Source organism: Bactrocera neohumeralis, chromosome 3, assembly GCF_024586455.1.
Source record: "Bactrocera neohumeralis isolate Rockhampton chromosome 3, APGP_CSIRO_Bneo_wtdbg2-racon-allhic-juicebox.fasta_v2, whole genome shotgun sequence".
NCBI classification, from domain to species: Eukaryota; Metazoa; Arthropoda; class Insecta; order Diptera; family Tephritidae; genus Bactrocera; species Bactrocera neohumeralis.
The window spans coordinates 49,445,466-49,470,010 of NC_065920.1; the positions used below are offsets into that span (position 1 = coordinate 49,445,466).

At 30.6% G+C, this 24,545-nt stretch overlaps 1 protein-coding gene across 4 annotated transcripts in view; it reads right to left on the reverse strand.

The window, feature by feature from the left end:
- Positions 1-24,545, reverse strand: part of LOC126753932 (neuronal acetylcholine receptor subunit alpha-7) — a 625,617-nt gene that overhangs the window by 134,484 nt on the left and 466,588 nt on the right. For all 4 annotated transcript variants that reach the window (XM_050465711.1, XM_050465710.1, XM_050465712.1 and 1 more), the window contains exon 4: positions 3,408-3,517. In XM_050465711.1, coding sequence (XP_050321668.1) covers positions 3,408-3,517 — 110 coding nt within the window. The remainder of the gene's footprint in view (positions 1-3,407; positions 3,518-24,545) is intronic.

Consider the following 24,545-nt stretch of genomic DNA (forward strand, 5'->3'; position numbering starts at 1 on the left):
AGAGAAGTATTATTGACATTTGTGGAAGTTCCTTAAGAGAATCTGAATGAAGCTCATCGCTAAACTGCTGAGAGGAACCGAAATCTGAACATAATTGTTGGATAGTTTATTTCCATACTACAAGACGTTTAAAATGTAATAATGGTTTCCAAAAATATATATCCTCAGATGACCTCACAAATTTAGCTTAGAAGCTTTTTTTATAAAGCTTTTTTAAAGTTTTACCAATATAATTTAATTATCTAGTTATCTACGAAGCTTCGCTAACCTTATTATTCGAACATAATGAGGTCGGAGGTGAAACAAAAGACGTGACATCATTATGCTGTTCGTTATGTAAGTTCATGTAACATCGGCTCGAAGAAAGAAAAGATTCTATGAGTTTGCTGGGATAGACATTCTGATTTAGAACTTTGTTGGTGGTTTTAAAGTGGTGTATTGCAATCTACCTAATCGAGAGAGAAATACCCTTTATAAAGCTACGATAGTTTAGTAACACGGTGCTTTTTGATAACAAGGCCTCAGCTCTAACTTCTGACTTAGGTCAGCGTGGACAAACAACGAGTTACTACCAGATCTGTACGTATTCCAACTAAGTATATATGTAGACATACATATTTTACGTATATATCTCTTATCAAGTATAGTCTCCTTTGATGCACACGTTGAAAATTTAAAGCTTTTGTAAATTCACATTCAATTCTAATAGAAATCAATTTCCAAACAAAAAAATTCAAAAACACTTTTTCAATGAAATAATTGCAATTTTTTGAAGAAAATTGCTTTACCAAAAATAACGCGGACAAATGTAAATTGATTTAAATGTGCATAAATGAAAATATATAAATGAAAATGAAAAATAAAACTTTAAATTTATATCCTTATTTAACTTGGTACTGCTTTTTATTTTGTTTACTGCATTTCTAATTAGAACAATGCAGAATTGTAGAAATAGCGAGTGGATATGATAAATGCAAAGTATCATTCGTTTGCATTCGTTTAATTTGGCGCTTAGAAAGGCATATTTCAAAGCAGTGGGTTGTGAAACTTTTACGCTTTTAATAGTTATTTCTATTAATTCAAATTAAGCTTTCATGAAATTTTTGCTATGAAAGCTCATTAAGTTCAATATTATTATATTTTCTACTTGCCATTATATTGAAGTGGGCCCTTTCGTATAAAGCTATTCGAGTTTCTGAAGTTTAAACATTTTTCTCAAAGCTAATTAAGCTCAAGTCTGTTGCGAAGTTTTCATATTTTTGATTTCCAATATTAATTTGAATAATTACATTTTCGACTGAAGCATTCTTTTGAAACATAAAATTTATTATGAAAGCTCTGTAAGCTCAATTTCTATGTGAAGCTTTCATATTTTTGATTTTAAAATATTCAAGTGATTACTCCATTTCCGAATGAAGCTTTCTCTTGAAACGTTACATATCTTATGAAAGCTTTTTGAGCTTTCGAATATTTATTTGAATTGTTCCATTTTCGAAAGAAAGTTCCTCTTCAAACTTTAAAGATGTTATGAAAGCTCAAAGATTAAATATACTGTGAAGCTTTCATTTTTTTTCATTTTCAAAGTTTTAAATTATTACTCCATTTCCGAATGAAGCTTTCATTTGAAACTTTACATATCTTGTGAAAGCTTTTTGAGCTTAAATGTATTGTGAAGCTTTTATATATTCAAATAGACACCACCAAATGAATTTTTTTGATTTCTTGAAGCCAATTTGTAAAACCCATTTGAGCTTAAGCAGATTGTGAAGTTTTCCCATTTTTTACTTTCAAAAATATTTTTTGTTGTGCTACAAACGTCTTTTAAGCTTCATAGTGTAATTAAAAATACAGGATATTTAGGATAAATTCTAATGTTTCAAGAGTTTTTTAGTTTATTGAAGCTTTTAAGGTTTGGATAAATAGAAAAGTTTTGCTGAAGCTGCTAAAAGGACTTTTATGTTTTTCGTAACAGAAAGAAAGTTAGTCGAAGTTCCTGCAAGTTGCGAAAGTGCTAAAGCTTTACACATTCTCTAATATTACGTTTATCGAAGTCGAAAGCTTTGCTTAACCGTTTTGTTTCATTCGAAACTGAAACTAGCTGAATTTTTTCGAAATGCTGCTTATATTACAAATATTATCGCTATATTTTGGTCCAAAGCTTTCGCGGTTTTGAATAGGCATAAATATTTTCCGCATTTTGCTTGCAAAAAGTCATCTGTTTTCAGTGATCACTAAGCTTTTCTGAACTTTTCTGAACTAAAGCACCAAAGCTTCTTTGTTTTTAATATCTGCTTTGAAATATGCATACCTAAGCGTTAAAAGCTTGCTAGAGCTTTTTCACAATATTTGCGCTTTTGAAACTTTCAACTAATATTGAAAATCATTCATGAAATTTAAAAAAAACGTAACTCAATCAACGTGGAAACTCAACATAAATAAACTTAGAACTCAAACAGACAGTTAATAACAGTCTTTTTAACAGAACGCAAACAACTTTTTCAAAAGCTACTTGCATAACGAAAACCAAAAATGCATTTGAAGTGCAAATTTTTCTTACACTCAGTGTATATTACAACAAGGAGTGCACAATGGTATGCAAGTTATACATATACCATACAACGAAAACAGAAAAGCATCAAGGAATGCGCTTAAAAGTACAAATATTTTGCAACAAATGAAATTTTAGTATAAATGAGTTCTATATTAACAGCGTAACTAATCAAACGCAGAAATTATAAGTAAACACAATAGGAAGGCGGAAGGCTTTGAACTCAAAATAGCAATAACGGTATTAGTACTTCCAATTAGGATGCAGTTGGAAATGTTTAAAAGTTTCTTACAAGTAAGTTGCTAAAATTATGATATAAATATTATATAAATATAGTTAAAAAAGCGCTGAGCACATAGAAAAATATAAGCTTACCTTTTGTGGCAAAAACATGGTTTTTTGCTTAAATTTTTCCTAAATTATACTCCGAATAAAAAAGCTTTTGATTATGTTATTTATAGTAATATTCAATATACACAAAAATTTTTATACTCAAGCTTCTTTAGCTTGATTTCTAAGCATAAGTTGTAAGAATGCCGTGTAGTACTCAAATAAATCCCCCTAAAAGTGTGTTAGCATAATGTTAGTAAACTTGACATAAGTTTTTGTTGGTGTAAAAAAAAATATTTTTTCGCGCAAACCTGTCAGTTTTTATTTAAATCTTGATTTTCTCCTATCCTTTGTAGTCATAATTGAATTGTTTCGTATTTCTTTACTAGCTGTACTACTTTCTTAACGAGCTTTTTTGCAGCTTTTTCTTATTTTGTATTGCTGTTGTTATTTTTTTAATTTCACATTTTCTTTCTTCGCTCTTCCTAACTATTTATATTTTTACTCCTACGGTTCCCCAGCAACTCACCTGTTGTACATAAGCACATCCGGTTTCCACAGCTTATTTGGCGTTATCCGCAAATCTTTCACGCCTCCATATTCGGATTCATTCCATCGTAAATTATAGTCATTCCACTCCTATTTGTTGTTGTGATTTTTATGTTAATTGCATTCGCGTTGGTTGGTTGAGCGTGGAGAAGTTAATTGAGTAGATTAGACGAAGAAAACATCGGTTAATAAAAAAGTTATGCTTGTTTTTATTTTAACTTATAATTTTTATTATCATAAACTAAATTGGCGATAAAATTGTTTACGATACTAAATACTTAAAGCTATAAGATTTCTTGCAACAACGCTTTTTATTATCACAAAATATTGCGCAATAAAAATAAGTTTCTTGAAAGCTCTGTGAAAGCTCTCATCTATTAGTGATATGAAACGGAGTATTTCTACAATTTAAAAATCGGAATTTTGATGTGATTTTTGCTGCGTAACTAGAGAAGTATATATACATGCAAGATATATATCGATAAGTTTCATGAAAGCTCTGTGAAAGCTCTCATCTATTAGTGATATGAAACAGAGTATTTCTACAATTTAAAAATCGGAATTTTGGTGTGATTTTTGCTGGGTAACTAGAGAAGTATATATACATACAATATGTATATCGATAAGTTTCATGAAAGCTCTGTGAAAGCTCTCATCTATTAGTGATATGAAACAGAGTATTTCTACAATTTAAGAAACGGAATTTTGCTATGATTTTTGATAGATATCTGGAGCACTATATATTTTTGAGATACATACTATATATCGATTCCCAAAAATATATATAGTTCCGACGTTTTTTCTTCAAATAGTGGAATATCTCTACGAAAACCTCTGCTGAAAGCTCTAGTTCGAGTGATATCGGTGAAATTTTTATTTTCCTTGAATATGTGTTGCTTTCGTCTTAGAAACCCCTGTAAGATATTTTGTTGAAAATGTCTTCACTGATAAATTATTAATTAGTTGCATTCAGTTAGATCCTAACCGAAGCGAAGAGTGTTGGTATGAAAGGAGAAAACTTTTCACCCGAACAACGAAAACCCTGTATATGATTATTCATGAGTTTCTCTAGTAAGAAAGTAAAAGCGATTTCATAAGTAAGCAAAGTGGCCATTCCAAATCAAGCGAATTCTTCTGAAATGATTAAACATCTTTACAGAAATCGTTGCTAAAAGTTCAAGAACGAGATATACTCGGAAACAATTTTATTTTCTTTGGATAAATTTCTCTCAAACAAGGGAGCCCTCTCTTTTTACAAAAGTTCAAATTCTAAATATGTCAGTTGTTTATCCACTATTAGATGCTGCGAAATCGATTGAAAGCATCTAAGTAACAAAAGTTGGTATTTAAAAGAAGCCAGAGATGTTTATTGCAGAAATTTCAATAGAATCTACAATAAGTTTCTACGTAAGTCGGGATAGTTTAAGATGTAGATCCGGTAGATCCTAATGGAAAGAAGGTTGGTAAGACGTCCGATGATTCTCAAGAAAAGAGAATAGTGTTTATTAGGGCTTAGTTCTTAATTTTGTGTTGATAAAAGGTCTGCTATTAAATTGGTCTATCCTAAGGTACCTTAATTTCCACAAGGGCTTTAGATTACTACTGAATGTCACTACAAGTGGTTATGATATTTTTTTCTCAATGAAAAGCTTTCCCAGGATAGAGTAATTAATACATTCAAGGTACTCTGGTTGTCTGGTTGTTTTTTGAAATTTATTGACACAGAGAATAATGTTAATCGAAATTACAATTAAAAATTAACTGCTGTGAGACTCGATGAATTTAACTCTACGATTGTGTTACAAGTATTTGTGGCTACACTTCAGCTTCTTGTGCTTCAGTGTGTGCGCAGCCTTACATGAACCTTTCTGCTATTATTCAAGTGTCGCGGAAATACTGCAAGAAATCTTATAGCATATTTACAAAATTAGATAAAATTATGATATTTTTTATATATATACGATGTTGACAATTTTAAAATATTTATAACATATATTAGTAATACTAGGCATATACTCGTTTATATACTAAATAAATATGATATAAACTTCAATTAGATAAAAAATGAATTTGCGACATTTTGGTTTATGAAAATCTATGAAGAAAGCGATTGAAATTTATATAAAGAGTTATTTCTTTATGGTTTATAAGCAGCATGGAACTAAGGCAAATGCAAAGAAATTTTTACAAAAGCAAACGAAATGCACCAGATATGCGTATATTTTTATATTTTATGTAGCAAAATTTCGTCTAATATTTTAAGGAAAATGTAGCGTAATAAAATCAGTACTAGAAAACAGAAATTTATACATTGTAGGAAACTTTACTGGGTTAAGAGCGCAAAAAAATATTTAAAGAGCAGTGGAAAAGTTTTTTTCTAAATCATTAAATAGTCGTTGAATAAAACATAGTTGTGGTAGAAAAGTGAAATTTTATACATATGTACTATATACATATATTATATAATATTGTAAAGAATAATTTGTGTGCATTTTAAAGAATATTTTTTGAAAAAAGTAGTATGTTATATACATTACAATATATATTGCGTGCTGCATGCAAAATTTTACAATAAGTTCAAGCCGTCAAAAAAGAACAAAAAAAATAAATAAATAAAAGGAATAATTATTAGATATTCATTTTTCTATTTTTAGTCATAAATATTTAAATATAGGAAACAGTGTATTTTTTTATTTTTTATATATACTATTCTCAGTATGTAGGAAACAGAGTATTTTTTATTTTTTATATATACTATTCTCAGTATGTTTTACCATTCAACTACTCGTATAGCTTTTTTCGTAAAACTGCGAAAAGTGTGAAATCATGATAATAAAATAGAGAATAAATATTTTTCTAAGCCATATATGATTTTATAATTATTCCATAAAACTATTTAAAACGAATTAAACATTTCATCGACATAGCATTATATTCGTTGAATATATTTCGAATTCCTTCCAAAAATGGATGTGTCAAAATCAGAAATCTCTCTCAAAACATTGAGGTTATAGTTAAGTTGAGTTTCAAATCAAAACGAACTTACTATTAGACTAAGAACGACACCACCTCAAAAATTTCATTGCATAAAGGTGCCTTTTTAACATAAGCATCAATAAGAAGGTTCAACTAGCGGTAAAGAGTGTTTCTTGATCAATATGAAATAATAGTGTTCTCTGACAAAGCCTTCATCTCTCTCTCTCTCTCTTCTACACTCATAATTTGTTATATCAGTAGTGCCGCTGAGCTGAAAAATGTCTTAACGATGGATCAGAGGGTAACTAAGTAAAGGTACTGATTATTACAATCATTTTTAAATCGTCGATCGTTTTAAATACAATAATAAATACAATAATATAAAAGAAAAGCTTATATAGATTCATTATTCATAAAAAAGTGAAGAAAATATTGGTAGTAAAACTGCTTTGATAAGTTAAGGGCTTTGTACTCATTATCATTTGGAAAAGACAAAATTGGATATGACAAACTTATGAGTTCGGAAGGGTGGCCAAGCGGTAGGAATGGTCTAAACTATGTCCAAAAAGTTCATTTTATTGGGCTAACAATTTCTAACTGAACAATAACCAGTTAATAAATAAAGAAAGCTATATTTTTACTTTGGTTAAAGTTTTTAAAATTTGAAAAAGTTTTAAAATTACTAAAAGCTAGGGATATGTACTATAGTGAAACATATTCTCAATAATATATTACTTTTGGCTATTGCGGAGTAGAATGGCAACGCTGTAAAAACTTTTGCTGCCATGTGCTAAGCTCGAGAGATGTCAATAGGCAGGGAAGGCAGAAAACAAGTGTAAAAGATAAAGAGAGACAGTCATATTGTGTATAAAATGGTGATACAAAATAATAGAGAGTGAGAGAAAGAGAAATGAGGTGGGCACACTTTATTACAAAAATTTTGTTGTTTATTTCATTGAAGACTTGAAAGGTTAATAAAAAATCAGACTAAATAACACATGAAATTTGCGAATGGAAAACTAAATGTAAGTACTATGCTTCATTCGAGGTTTGAGTATGTCTACATGCAAACTATGCTGCTCTAGCAGTAAATACAGTAGAGTTTAACCAGCATTAAATGACTGAAAATTTTAATTAAAAGTTTACAAAATAGATCTTGTATTAAATGATAAAAATATATTTGAAGCTTCTTTTAGAAAAAAAAATTATTAACAATTTTTTAATTAATATTGGGTTTTAATTACAAAGGCATAAGAAGATATATATAGTATTTATTAGTCGAGCAAAATTTCAATTTATTTCAGCAGAGAAGTGGCGATGTCGATTTCATTTTCAACGAGCGCGGTTGTAGTTCGATTTTTCCTCACATTTTCGCATTTTGTGGAGGAAAATTACTTTGCGTTGTTATAAATGGTAATGTTTGTTGTGCGAAATTCAATTTATAAATTAATATTATTGTTTATTTTTTTAAGTTAAATCAATATCGATTGAATTCACAACCGAGAAACTGATTGAAATAGTGTTTTTGCGGGTGAAAAAGGAATTTTCGAAACTCGAATCTTTCCAATGGGGATTCTTAAATTCGAATCTTTAAATATTTTCTATTTAAAATTTCATTTTGATATTCTTCATCAAACCTCAAAAAATTGTGTTTAAATTTGAGATTTTTCATATCTTCGGAGTTTTTGAAACTTATATTTTTAGAATATATAATTTTGTCCTTTATAATGCATTAGGGAATCATTTCGGGTAATTTTGAAAACATATATATATCTCATCTCATACATATATCTCTAGGCATAAAATGCTTTATTTAGCAACATTTTAGGATTGTCTATATTAACGTATCGATTCTATACTATCAACCTTGAAATCTATTCACTTTTTCGTCAATTAAAAAAAAAAATTCTAATTTTTTTAACTGTTTTGGGACTAAAATTTTCGAATCACGAATTTTCGGAATTCTTACATTCGTTCTCAAATATTTTCTATTTAAATTTCATTTTCCTAAAATTTTGCGAAATAAAACTAACTTCTTAAAACTTTATTTAGAATACCAACATTGTCCTTTGTAATGCACGAAATTTCGGGATTTACAATATATATTTTTATATTTAGTTTTTTTGATATACATATACATTATTTTGATAACTTTTCACCTTCTTGTCAATTTTCTAAAAAAAAAGTGGGCTTAACCTCCTAAACTTTTTCGGGACTGAAATTTTCGAATCTCGACTTTTTGGGATTCTCAAAATATGCATTTCGTTACTAAATTTTCTCAATTTGAAATCCATACCTACAATATTGCCAACAAATTAAACGATAATTGCCAAGACCAGGTTGAAGATAGTTCTGTTATTTTTCCGAATTTTTGGAATTCTCAAAATATGCATTTCGCTATTAAATATTCTCAACTTGAATTCTGTTTCCTTAAAGCATATACTCCTAACTTAACTTGTAACTCTTAACACGCATTCTATTTTCCTTATTTAATTCAGTATCGGGACTGGTATCGAAATTTCGGGATTCTTAAATAATGTATTTCGGTATTAAATATGCTCAGCTTGAAATCCCCAGCTCCAATATCGCACAAAAATAAACGATTATCGCCAAGACCAGGTTGAAGATAGCCCTGTTATTTTCTGATACTAACCCTTTACTTAAAATACAGCTAGAAATCCATTTCTGTTCATTGCAAAAGTGCCTATGTTCTCCGTCATTCAAAACTCACACCTCATTCGAATTTTAAATTTTTGAGTGGACAAATTTTAAATTTTTTTGCCTCTATCGTTTTAAACTTTGTAGCATAGTTTTAGGAGTTCACCACTTTATACTTCTGTGGTTGCTGCACATTTTACGTTCTTATATTTCTACGTGCCTACGTCTGTGCGTTTGTGATTTGCGGTCATGTTTCTTGGTTTGTAAACAAGTTGTTTGTAGAAAGAGTGACAAAATGAAGAAATACAAACAAAAGTAGGAAAAGAGATTCTATACAATGCTACAAAGCGTTGGCAAAGGAAAGGATGTAGCAAGTGGTAAAAAGAAAACAAAAAATCACAGAAAATTTAATACTTGAGGCGTCAAAGCGGCAAACTGCCAGATAGCAGGCAAAAAGGATTTGCGCCACTTGCTGTTTTTGTTGTAAAAAATATGAAAAAAAGTAACGGAAATGTTTTGCGTTTAGGAAATATATATGTCTCTATTATGGTTGTTAACAGCGAAAAAAAAGTCATAATAATAACTGATGCTATGCAGAGCATACTTTAAGGCGCTATTACAAAGTTATGCCTTCATTGAGGCAGGAAACGCATAAAGGGAGTACGTAGGCGGTCGAAAGAAAGTTTCATCTTGTCGTAAAATATTTTTGTGGTTCATTTGCGCAAGTCGCAGCGCCAAAAACTTGGCAATAAACAGTTAATGATTGAAACGAAAATGGTCGCACTGTGGCTCGGGCGGCAAGTAAATGAAGATGTTGGCGACTTTTTTCGCATAATGTTGTTGTTTTGCTGATGAAATACTTTATTTAAGTATTTTTGGCTTGAAACTTCTAATGATTTTTGAGAAAAAAATTATGTTTCGCCTAAAGGTATACTTATAAAACTTTTTTTGCTTTATATTTCTGGAACAAAACTTGTAAAGGGTAATATATGTAGTATTGCTGAAATCGAAACAAGTTTCGACTGAAAATTACGATTAAAAAACTATTGTATTTTACCCACGCAGCATTCACCAACAACGACTACCAATAGTAATAACCAATAGCGCCATATAGACGAAAAAAATCACAAAAAGAATTTATATCGTAAAGTGGTTTAATAAAATGAAAGGAACTGCTGCGAAGCATACTTAAACAAGCCGCGTAAAATTTAACTGGCAATTACGCCTGCTGCCTACGAGGCCAATAACACTTTTCGTGCGGCCGTTTGTGTTCGAAAGTAAAGGCATATTAATTTTAATGAGTGTGAAATATGTTGAAACAAAGTGAAAGAAGTCACATTAAAACCGTTACTTTTTTCGTTTATATTTTGACTTATTGCTTAAGCTCTTGCCGACGATAATATGCACGTGGCTAATTTGGAGGAGAAAGTGGGTTAACATAACAAGTGATGTTTCACTGTAGCCTACTTATAGGCGGCTGACAATGTTGTGTTATGTTAATTAAGATTTACGCTGTGAAGAGTGCTGGTAATATGTATAATTGAAAACACGAATTGAGAATCGTTAATTGCAAGAGTGTAAAAGAAATGTGATGAAACAGGGTTGCCACATGTTTTCAATTAAAGAAATTTGTGTGTAAAATCAAATTAAAAATTGTGTTTTTAGAGAATTGTTAATTGCAAGAGTGTAAGAGATATGTGATGAAACAGGGTTGCCACATGTTTTTAATTAAAGAAACTTTTAAGTAAATTTTAATTTTTATAACTCATTTTTGAGAGTTGTTAATTGTTACAATATAAGAGCAATATAATGTAACAGGGTTGCCAGATGTGTTTAATTAAAAAAAAACGTTTATGTATTTTTTGTTAATATAGTAATTGAAACAATATTTGCATAACTTTAGTTAAACCATTTTTATTGATTTATGTAGTTGCCACCTGATTAAAGTTTTGTTGGAAATTAATAGTAAGTTTAAAACGAATAGCATATTGAAATATAAGTAATGTTTGTACACGTTTTATTAAAATCAGCATTTGTTATTTGCAGAGCTGCGACATACATATTTAATATACATACATACATATTTTATAATTAATAGTAAGATAAATTAACATAAAAACTAAATATAGCCTACTATAGTAGACAGACAATGTGTTGGTGTGTTAGTTGTGATTTATTCAGTAAAAAATTATAAAAATGAAAATACATTTTTTGTAAGCATGTTAGTGAAATCTGATAGAAGAGGGTTGCCACATGGGTGAAATTAAAATATTTTTTGGGAAAATTTAATATTTTTATTTTCAACATAGCAGTTGAAACAATATTAGAATAAGCTTTATTTAAAAAAAAAAAAAATTATTTATTTGTGACGTTGCCACCGGTTAATTTTTTTTTGAAAGTTACTATTAAATTGAAAACGAATTGTAGTTTGAAATAAAAGTATTGGTTGAACAACGTTTATTAAAACCACTGTTATTTATTTGCAGAGTTGCCATCTGACTGAAATATTTTTTCGAAAATTATTAGGACGTTGAAAATAGCCACTGACTGTGCAAATATTTGTCTTGCCTTAAACTTAAACATAAGTTTGTGCAGGGTTGCCACCTGTTTCAAACATCTGAATGGGTAAAGTTTTGAAAATTGGAAATATTAAATATATGATATTATCTAGAAATTTTTAAGATAATATGACTTTATAACTTTGCCGTCTGTTTATGAAAATATATTACAAAGACTTTTGACTATCTGAATATTCGAGCTAGGTCGCAGCTGTTTAGTGGGAATCATTAAGGCCCGGTAAAGTAAAAATATATATAATCGTAAACTTTTCTGGAATTTATTAAATTGTAAGATTGGCCAACCCAAATTCGATATATGAGTTCGCTTAGGCCGCCAATCTTACTTTTAGTTACTAAAGTCGTCTTATTGTTGCTCTAATATTCGAACGAGGGGATGCTGATCACTATCTGAAAATCCGAACCGAGCTCCTATATATTAGTGCTAGGAACCATAATAATTCGTAGTTACTCGTCTGGGAAGTGCAACCTTGGTAAGCAGGTCAAACTTATGGTAATCAAATTTGTCTTATAATTATAATTATTCCAATAATTTTGACTTATATAACTGTGTCATATCGATAAAGCCTATATTTGTATCTAACCTGTTCTTAAGTTAAAACCCATCTTAATTCTCAATACGGTGGTAAGCTGTTTTTTTGCGACATTATTAACATGCTTGACCTACATTTCGGCACCTTTCTTTCAAAATTAAAGCCTACCTTTCAGCGCGCAACTGTTGTTGAATGAGAAACGAGTTAGCAGTGTCGCATAAATGGTTGCTGTCTTCACTAAATCGAATTGCCAAGTATCTTCCCTTAAAGCAATTTGTGTTTCATCTCATTTTTGATTCTTTTGGTATTTGCAAATAAAATATTTATTACAGTGCTCAATATTATATTCATACAAAAATCATCTCTTAAGTTAACACTGTTGAGAAAAAAACATGAACTTATAAAAAAGACATTAATATGCAAAAAGGAAATCTTTAAAATATGCAAAACTGATTTCCACGTGCTCACACTGAAGCCCATGGGCATTAACGGTATGGCGACTGTAAGTCAGTGTGTGTGTGTATGTGTTATCGGATTATGTTACTCAATGCATCCACCGGGCGGCTTATGAGGCACAAAAAACGGCGATCAACGTGTTTGTATATATGTAGATATATTATATAACGGAGCGTATATACGTATTTATGTAAACGAACAGGCTTTTTCAATATTTATTTTATTATCCTACATGATTTTGAAAGGCTTTGGTCAGCTAAGGTTGCCGGAATTCGCGTTCACCTTTTTGCCCAACGCAGAATTAACGTATGTATGAATTTTTGTCAGTAAGTCTTTGGGAAATCGCTGTCTTTGAGTAGAAATGAAATCAAGTTGGATATGTGCATGAAAGCTGCTGATTGCGGCTTTTCTCATAAGTATATTCTTTTCATGATATTATATTCCATTTAAGTGCGTTTCAAAAGCATTTATGAAATTTGCATTTAAACCAATTTTTATTTGCAGAAATCTAGATTTAGCGGCTATTCTGTAATTGCATACATTTTAAGGATTTCAAGTTCATAGAGTTGGTAAAATGAATGCCTTGAATTTTTCTATTAAATTTTTGGGATGATAAGGCCAGTGACCCAAAGCAATTTATATTATAAAATTTCCACATATTGGAAATGCCATTTTTATGCGCTTCTTTATGACATATAATCATTATTTTAAAATTTTTTGAATATCAGTTGAATCATTCTAAAATATTATGTTTGGGTCTACACATATCTAAAATGTCTCTGTTAACAACTCACTTGCTTAGTGCGCATTATTTAAATTTATTGCAGGAATTCACAGTTGAGTTTTTTGAGATCGCAGCTCTACTGTTATGAAAGCCAAAAAAGTGGCTTGTACGGGTTCTTATTAAAACACGATCACTTAAATGGGTATGCAAAATCTTTATCTTGATTACATACGGTTAGTTCTTCTTTGAAGAGTATAGCGCTGTCTTAGGCAAAAATCTTAGTAAAATTTCGTGAAGATATCTTATGAAATAAAAAAGTTTTCCATACAAGCGCATGTATTTGAACGTTTAGTTTGTATGACAGCTACATACTACATAAATACTATAGTTGTCAGAATATCGACATATATATGCGTATCAAATGGATATCTTCACATTAATAAGTCTTACTGCTTCAGTTAACTTAAAGTGGTAAATATAATCAGGATATTTGATCATTAATATATGTATAATTTCTAAAAAGTCTCCAACTATTCCTCCTGGATGTTTCAAACTTCGTGGCAAATATAATACCCTCTAAGAGATAAGGATAAATTCAATTTATCCTTCATAGAAAATAGTCTTAGTCCCGACAGTATGAATAAATTTTATTCAGTAGATTGATCTTGATCTATTTCTCCTTAGACTGTACGATATACCTATATATATATATAAATATAAAGGTTTAAAATATGAGCAGCGAGAGCTATACTGTTCGAATTTCGTTGTGTGCGCTGTAAAACTTACAGAAAATTCGATATAGAGAAGTTAAAGTTTATTGCATATTTGGAATTGAAGTAAGTCATAGGTCAAAAGTGCTGGATGCGATAATCTCGAACCAAAGATGATGAGAATACATCGGGAGAGTGGATTAATAAAGAGAGCGAAACAAAGTAGTGAGACTTAATTGGCGAATGGATAGGATAAAAGTACTTGAGCTCTTAACCAAACTCATGTTGGAAACTTTTTCTAAAACTTTAAAATTTTTAGGTTTTAAGATTCAAGATATTGTTTTTTGAATTGAAAGAATCCTACTTACTAGAACTTCATTGAAAGAGCAAATCAGAGACAGCAGTATTTCATTACAAGGCGTTATTAATAACCGAATAGCAATCGAATAGCCTCTGATAGCTTAATGCATATGAAAGTCAATAAAACTGAAGAAGGTTAAATATGCCAAAACTTCCAAAAATAGAGGAAACAGAGGTATTTTGTGTATTTTATGGATAATTTAGAAAATGTTATTAGACTTTGATATCACAATTTTAAGATTGGTCAAACTATCAACTATTGTATGAGAATATGATGAAAAAGGTTTTCAAATTAAAGTTTTAAATGTTTGTGAATTGCGACTGTCGAATATACATTAGTAAATAATAAATTTTAAACCATATGAGTCTGACGCCTAATATTATTTGAAAAAAAGCTTAATTATGTAAGATTACAGAACTAAGAATCCTTAGAAGCAACCGAAAAGACTTACTTGGGCGAAAAATTGATATTTTTGGAAAATAAACCATCTATGTTAAAAGGTACCGAGGAGAAAAAGTGAGAGAAAGGTCTAATCCGACAGTGAAAGAATCAATAGAAAAACACTTGCTATTTCGAATAGAACTAACAAAAGTTAGCAATACATATCTCTTATCTTAATGACTTTGCTTAGTTAATGTACTAGTCATGAAGAAAAATATTTCTTTGAAGGGAAATTAAATGAATTTGTGTACTTAAAAATAGAGGAAAGTCGGTTGCTGTGCGTTTAAAATTATCAGTATGTCGCTCATACGCCATGGCGTGCATATTAAATGCATAATTTATGCAGAATCTAATAAATTATATTTATACAATAAATTAAATTTATTTATTCACTTATTCATTTATTCATTTATCAAGACTCAACCACAAACTATTTATTTTTAATTTTTATGATTATTAATAATTTTTTTTTTAATTCTCTATTAAATTATTATTATTTGCATATAATAAATCTTAATTAAATTTCCTGCTGCCAACACGTGACAATTGCCCTTTTTCTTATCAAAAGTTTACATCAAATTTAAATTTTCAAATAATTACACAAAATCAAGCAGCTGTCACTATCGACAGGTAGTTTGTTAAAAACTCAATAAACAGCAAAACACAGATGCGCACATAAACAATATGTTCATTGTTATAATAATAATAATAATAAACAAACAAATGATGTGTGTGTCAGTTGCCTGTCATATGGAAATGTCAAATGGTCAAGCATTTGCTGGCATCAATGAAAATGAGTTGAAGGTTAAACGCGGCGCCAGTTGGGTGCTGGCATTGAAAAAGCCCGTGGAAATTGCAAAACCAAAAAATATATGCATTTATTTCAATATATTTCGTGTTGTAAACCAAAACCACAGCGTAAAAATCTGACAGCGCGAAAAAATTGCTGCGCTGCGGTCGAAAAACGGCCACCATAACATTCTGCTGTGTTGTAATAACAACCATCAAGGCGGAAAAAGTAGAATAAATATTGCCTTAAATATTTAATAAAAGTACAGTGAGTCAAACAAGTGTTGGGCTCTTAGTTGGAGCGCTGAATTGATCAATTTGGTTCATTTTTGTGTCGATTTTTATATGGTTTTTTGAGTTGGTTTATTGACACATAAAAGCAATATAGTCCAGTATCTAATTAAAGAGTGTTTTAAGTTACTGACCAGTGATGGATGGCGAGTTAAATGCTTAGTCAATATAACCGTTATCTTTTTCTTGGTTTTTGATTTTTGAGAAGTTGTTCTATAAATTTCCACAGAAGGTTTGGGAGCTCTTTACGAAGTTCTAGGTGATCTTAAATTTAATTTTGTTGATAAAATACTTGACTACCAGTATATAAATATATAAAAAAATGTTCAAACTCCATCAAACATATTGCACATACATACAAGTACATGTGACTGTAAATCATATGAGTATTTGATACTGAAAATGCGTTTTTAATGCGAAAAAAATTAAAGAGATTTACATGAAGCTTTCGAATACTTACTATACTGCTTAGTGGCACCATTTTCAAATAATGAAACTAAGCTTTGTTTATTATTATATATTTTAGCCTCAGTGGCATTTATGAAAATTTGCATTTTTTGAACTAAAGTTTGAAGAAAACTAAGGGCTTGTACGCCAAATTTATGTTTGATTATTTGAAAAATAATAAATTTAAGTAAAATAAAATGAAAAGGTTTTACTTCAAAAAATTGATATATCTGTACATTGGAAATTTAAAGAAATTTTAAAAGATAAATGCGTCATAAACAACAACGTGTGGAGGATTAAATATTTTTTTGTGCTGTTTGGAAGTTTATCTGACTTAGGCTATGGTGAAAAAAATGTTCTTATGATTTAGAAAATGTTTACTGAATTGTCAGAACAAGTTTAAAAATTTCGAAAATAAAGAAAGACTCAAGTTTTTAAAACCTTCTCTTTTAAGACTTCCAAATAACGAAAATTGCTAGACACTACAAAAGGTTCGGCTTGTCCATGATCTTCTAGAATATCAAATTTTTGCTTCCATGAACAGCTCAAAGTCAACGTTACTGATGCAATCTGGTGATTTATTTATATACAAGGTCCGTCGCAAAAGAAACAGGACTGTTAAAACAACAAAAAATTAATATTTTTCAAAAGTTATATTTTTTTATTCAGTAGTTTCCTTGTGCTTCGATACAGCGTTTAGCCCGGTCAATTAGCATTTTAAATGAGTGTTTAAGGTCATTTTTCCGAATGCTCTTGAGAATATCGGTCGTCGCCTTTTGGATAGCTGAAATGTCCTGAAACCAGTGTCCTTTCATGGGCAAATGAAGTTTTCCAAATTGGTAAAAATCACAGGGTGCCAGATCAGGTGAGTAGGGTGAGTGATTAATGGTTAATATGGAGTTTTTTGACAAAAAATCAGTGACAAACGTCGACCGATGACACGGTGCATTATCGTGCAACAGGCGCCAGGACCCTGCCTCACGGTATTGTGGTCGAGCACGACGAATGCGTGACAAAAGACGCTTCATAACACCAAAGTTAAGCACAGCATTAATCGTTTGGCCAGGTGGGACGAACTCTCGATGTACAATACCCTCGGAATCGTAAAAACAAATCAGCATTGTCTTTATTTTTGACTTCTGAAGACGACCGACTTCTGAACGTCACAAAGGTCCTCACGACCTGCTTGGAATCGCTTAAACCACCCATGCACATTACTACGGGGTAGGCACTGATCACCATAAACTTTTTCATCATTTGAAATGTTTCAGTAAACGTTTTCCCAAGTGTAAAACAAAATTTAATATTTGCTCTTTGTTCAAAATGCATTTTACGACCGATGACCAAAAGCTGCTGTCACTTTTTGATCGATAACATCGATTGTAGTTATCCAATTGTCTTAAATTTTTTACGAAATGTCAACAAGAGATCAAAATTTTTATTTCATATACCCACCAATAGGTGGCGCCACCAGAAACAGTTATATTTAAAAAGTTCTGTTTCTTTGGCGACAGACCTTGTATATCTATATAGATCTATAGTTTTACCTCACTAACTTCATTAAAATTCATAAAGTCAATATGTGCGTTGTAAGCATAAATGAGGATATTCATAGATATCTTTACTCAGGACCGGTCTTGAAGTCTTTTTTCGTAACATAGAGAAAACCAAGAGGATTTTGAGTTATATGAAAGTTCTGAAGAAAAGCTGCGTATAAGATTTCGTCAGTTCGTTTTTTAATATCTTAAATATGGTTTACTAAAAACAAACCAATGTTGTTTCATCTGCTTGAGAAAAAGAACTGAATTTTTTCTTGGCAATTGTAGGTATTTCATCAAAATTTTAGAACTATGCCTATGGGAGGCTGGAGCAAAACTTTTCACAAAGACAAAAGGTTCTTCCAACATAAAGTTAACGATGGGAAAATTAGACTAACCGTAAGAAGTGAAATCAGATAAATATTAAGCAGTTTTCATTACAGTGGGGCTGTATTGTGTCGGAAGTCGGAACAAAAAGTAACTGGTTATGTGGTGTGGTTGCAGTCTTGTATAAGCATATAGAATTTTGGGAAATGCAAAATTGTAAACGATTGAGTCACTCATTATATAATCATCTTATTGTTCACCTGTTGGGGACACGTTGTCTGTAAATTATAGTTTTGCTGTTAATAATGATTATGTCGATCTATGAAGGCTCCATTATTTGCGCTTACTTCTCGTGGTACATTTTTATAAAACATTCTGCTTTTTCACGTTTATCTTCTAGCTTACCGGAAATCATTGAGTCTTATAAATGAAGAAAAACTCTATTTACTAGCGAGACCTTAGATCTTCTCCTTGGCGACTGTCTTAAATATATGTAGTATAATCTTTGCTATTTAATTGCTGAAGTTTGAACTCAAACTCCTCAAACTAAGATCCAGTGCAAAGAAACATATAATTTTTCCATTAAATTAAAAACTATATTGAACATACTATAGTTGGAATTTGATTTAGTTCAAACGTGCATCGTTTTGTATAATAAGCTTCATTTAAATGGTTCTGAACTACTTGTATTTTGCTAAGTTGGTAGGACCATCCCTAATTACTATGCCAAATATGAGCGTGAAGAAAGTGGTGCTTAAAAATCGTCAGACATGTGTTAGAGGGATGGTAAGATATATTTTGTATATAAAACGTGTTCTTGCTAAAGTCAATCCTATAAAAATGAACTTTTTTCAAAAAGAGTATCGTAAACAGTTCTCTTGGACATGCTTGATCGTGCGAATTCCGATCCCACATTCATGGATAACATTTTAACTGTTGATTAGACAGGGGTTGACATGAAAATAGGTCAACAATCATCGGAATAGAGGGAAAAAGACGAGCCGAAACCAAAAAAACCACTCCAAAGCCGCTCAAAAATCAAGGTTATACTCATAGTTAGTTGACCGAATTAAAAGCCAAAAACGCAATGCATACCATCTATAAACCACCGTATTCACCAGATTTGGATCCATGTGATTTTCTCTTGTTCCCCAAACTGAAATTGATGCTCAGTCAGTCAATTAGTCGATCGAAGACACAAACAAAATTTGCTGAAGGAGCTAATGGGCATCCCAAAAAGTGGCTATGAAAAGAAAATGCAACTGGAAAAATCGTTGGCATATATGTACTAAATCTTGTGGGGATTACTTTGAATGTGACAAAATAAATATTAATGAATAATTAAATATTTTGCGCTTTATTTACAATTTCCGGTTACACAATGTATGACGTATTTTGCCGATGTTAATTTTGATGCTGATACAATACTGAGTCACGCGACTACAAAACAGTCCGATGATATAGTTGAATATAGCATCGATTAGAAAAATATTGTATTCCTTTCACTAGACCTTTCTGAGTTGATAAAGTTTGTAGGACCTTTCACTCCTCTCTCCTCTTTACAGTAATCTCTTGACACTCGGAAGCGGAAAAAATTCGCACGAAGACTTAAGTAGTACATAATACTATGAGCAAAATATACTAGGAGTTTTAAATTTAATTTCGTGCGAAAACATATTCTTGGAAGTGTTTTTTTCTTAGTTGATATGACTGTGAGTGATATCTATGCCAAAATCTCGTAAAAATAATCATTAGTGTTTAGTACACGTTTGTCTTTCTATAGTACATAAAGTGCATTCGGCGATTTTTACGATAAGAGAAATTATTCAACAAAAAAGTTGCATTCAATTCAGAATGTTAGAAAAGCCCTTCGCTTTTGATTGATACAAATTATTCATATAGGGTCGAGAACGCGTTGACGATGAACCACGTCCTGGACGGCCAATATCATCAACCGATGATCAACACGTCAATAGAAAAAAGGAATTTGTGCTTGCGAATAACAGTCAGAGATCTTACTAGCATCGTTGGAATATCGGCAGGATTAGTGAAAACCATTTTGAAAGATATTTTAGACCTAAGAACAGGGAAAGTACGATCGATTCCAAAATCACTAAATATTTTCGGAAAACAGCGTCGGGTTAACGGCTGTGAAAAATGCTTTCCGACTACCAGGATGTCACGGAAGTATTATTACTGACGATTAGTCTTGAATATATGCTTAATATCCGGAGACAGATGATCAATCCGCCGAATATCGTGGCGAGGTGAGCCGAAGCCTAAAAACCCACGTCAAAGCAGGTCAAATATCAATGCTATGTGGACACTTTTCTTCGATAATCTAGGTGTGGTGCGCTCCAAATTCCTTACGATTTGAATTTATCTTGGAGTTGTATGTGCCACTTTAGAAGGAGCCTTGGGGAAATCTAATGATATATTTTGAAGGATTTTTTTAATACAAAAATATATTGACACCATTGGCTAGAGACTTCTAATTCTTTCTTCAGTTTATTGAGCTTTCAACTATTTATAGTGCGGTTACACCCACATCGGTGTAAAATCGTGTATATTTTTAATGCTATTATCCCTGATATAAACTCAGTCCACTGTGATCCGTGTCTACATGCGCATAAATTAATTTGTATGGTCACTTTTTGTCGTACTGTAATATATTTGTGTATCTATCTATATAAATTTCAACAGAGTTGACGAAAAAAAAAATTGTTGACTAAATATGAAATGAAAAACATGAGGAAATGACATAACTGACAGTTATACATTTTGCATTAAAAAAAGTGTGCAATTAAATACTTGCGAGAATGTAGAATATGCAAAAAACTACAATTAACAAAAAGTAAATATATAAAAATGTAAAGAAAAAAGTAAAATATACAAATAAATATTTATTTCAGGCGGTTTTTTGCGCTGCCCACCGAAGTTGCATTGTTAACCAATTTTATTGTCGTCCTTGATGTACTTTTTCGCCGCTATTGCGCACACATTTTATCTTCTTGCCATTGTTGGTACCGTTAACCCACCAATTTTAATATCAATTTAAATAAATAATTTAATTACTTTCGCTGCGGATGCAAATGTCGCCAGCAAATGTTACTATTACATGCTGTTTTTTGCCGGTAACGGTTTTTATGTATCGCTACACACATACACACATATTTGCATATAGCTGAGTTTTTTTTCTCACACGTTGCACTTGCAACTTTTGCTGTTATCATGCACCAAAAAGTGCTCGCAGGGGAAGCGCGTTGGCGCCGCTCTCGCCCACTGCAACCATGGACTACCCTGTGTTAACGTGTGTGTGCGCGTGTGTGAGTTTTTTGTTTATCAAAATGTGCTACAACTTCTCGCATTGCAACAAGTACACTTTAATGCAACATTGTTGTAGAGAAGGTAGTAAAAAAGCAAAAAAAAAAACTAGCAATTCATACAAAGCGCTCCGCATACGCAATGCAGGATGCCGCTGCGGATGCTGACACGGAAGGATGCTGACGGAATGGCACAAGTAGTGACGACGGCGCAGTGCAGTGTGTGGCAACTGCAGTTATAATGCCAAATGTAGGCGTATGTGGTGTGTGTGGGTCTATGAATGTTTGTAATTTTTGTCTGCCAGCTGTACTAAAATGTGATAACTTCTGGTTGACTAGTGACGTTTGAACCATTTGGGAAGTAGTAATCAAAAAAGGTTTTAAGATTAGTAAGAAAATATGCTTATTGGTTTCTAAAAAAATATTCCTGAACTCAACTAATACTTAAAGGTATTTGGAATTTAAAAATTATTTTGTTGCGAGATATTTTTTCAAATTTTTGTCTGTGTTGGTCAAGACCCTAACTAGTACACCTGATGTATCGAATGAGTTCAGTCTAGTTTTACATTGAACATATAATAATATTTCTTTATGGCTTATGGCTGACTATATATATAAATATAAATCAAAATTTTTTAAAGTCGGAAGAGAAATATATTTATTGGTATCTAACAGTACTAAATTCAACGATTTCTAAAATGGCGTTTAGATTAAATACATATGTATATTCAATTCTTAAGCAATATTTTTTAACATTTCTTGCAGTTCTGAACTGTTTTATGTCAACTAAGACATTTCAGTATACCAGATATTTGATGATTGGGTTCAACTAGTTTAGTTCAAACTAGTTAGTTCAGTTTGGGATTCATATTAATATTATAACCAAAGAACTCCCTTCAAAAGCTTCTGAAAGAATTAAAATATGAATAAAGAATGTAAAAATATTGGAAACACATTTTTTCATAAATTAAATATATATATTTTTAAGTTTTAGTGGAAATAAAATATGTTTAAAAAACATTATGAAAAAATAAATATTCAAAACTCAACTTAAAACAAATAATTTTTTAAAAATGTTATGAAATTAAAAAAAAAGAATTTTTAAATTTTATAAAAAAAAATTTTAAAATTTATTTTTATAATAAAAAATTTTATTTTATAAAAAAAATCTTTTTCTTTTAATTTTATAAAAAAAATAATTTTTAAAATTTCGCCAAAGAAAAGTTAAAAAAAAATTTTATATAAAAAATATGTTTTTCAAATTTTAACAAAGAAAAATTATGGAAAATTTAACGAAACTATAAAAAGTATTTTTAAAAATTTTTCAAAAGCTTTTTCTCATACATTTTTCGAATATTTTTTATCACTGAAACATATTAAAAATACTAGTTGATTGCGTTTTTACCAAAAACAATGTTTGTCTTTATTACTAGGAATTATGGAAACAAAATAAATATTTTTACATGTACCTAGAGACTGAGTGGTAATAAGGTTTGGACTAATTTGAAACTAATACATTTTAATCTGACTGCCTATGTATTACTTTTCGAATTCAAATTATATAATAAATTGTCGAATACTGGCTTTATCATCTCCGACTCATTATCATTATGTATTTCTACAATATCAAAAATTTTAATGCTTTAAAGGCAGAGTTTAAGATTTCGGATTAAAGTTTGAGATTCTATTAACTGAAAAGCGGAAATTTTTAATGATGCAATATGTTTTTTTTAATATATTTGTAGACATCCATATTAAAAATCAACTCAACAGAAGTTAAATATATTTTTTGCAAAATTTATCTATATTTTACTTATTGATAAAATAATTTTGTAACTAGTTTTTTCAGAACTACTTTTGTAACTAGTGTTTTCCAGACTGGTTTTTGACATATTTTGAAATTTATTATATATCTAATAAACAATCATTTAATACCAGGTAACGTTTAAGAAGTGATATTGGTCTGCTGGAAACGACATAATTTTTCAGAACTATGCTGTTTGAGTACACTTAAAAAATTTCCTAAATCAATTTTTTTTTGTTTCAACAATATTTTTTGATTACTTTTAAAAGAATATTAAATTTTTATTTTGCTTACAACCATGTTGTTTTATTACACTTTAAAAAGTAATTTTTACAACAATTTTTTTTTTGAAAACTTTGCTGCCTAAAATGTGTTTGCTTGCTGAATTTGTTCCAACATTTTCATGCTTTCTTAAACATTACTTAATTTTTAATCTGAAACTAATTTTGAACTAGTATATTATGGGTAAAATCTATTTCTTAATGGAAGCTGCCGGATCGAAAACCTTTGCATTAAAAAAGATAAAACAAGAAAAAGCGTTAACTCCGGCTGCACCGCAACTAATATACCCTTCACAGGTGCATTTATTTTAGTAACTATGCGTTCAGTTTGTATGGCAGCTATATGCTATAGTAAGCCGATCTAAACAATTTCTTCGGAGATTACATTGTTGTCTGAGAAAATAGTCTATATCAAATTTCGTAAAGATAGCACGTCAAATGCAAAAGTTTTCCATACAAGCCCTTGATTCCTATCGTTCGGTTTGTATGGCAGCTACATATATGCTATAGTAATCCGATCTGAACAATTTCTTCCGATATTACATTATTTCTATGAACAAAAACTCATACCAAATTTCCTGAGGATATATCGTCAAATGAGGAAGTTTCCCTTGAAAGCCGATCTGAACAATTTCTTCGGAGATTACATAGTTGCCTTAGAAAATAATCCATATCAAATTTCGTGAATATATCTTGTCAAATGCAAAAGTTTTCCATACAAGAACTTGATTCCGATCGTTCAGTTTGTATGGCAGCTATATGTTATAGTGGTCCGATATCGGCCGTTCCGACAAATGAGCAGCTTCTTAAAGAGAAAATGAAGTTTGCAAATTTTCAAAATGATATCTTAAAAACTGGGGGACTAGTTCGTATATATACAGAC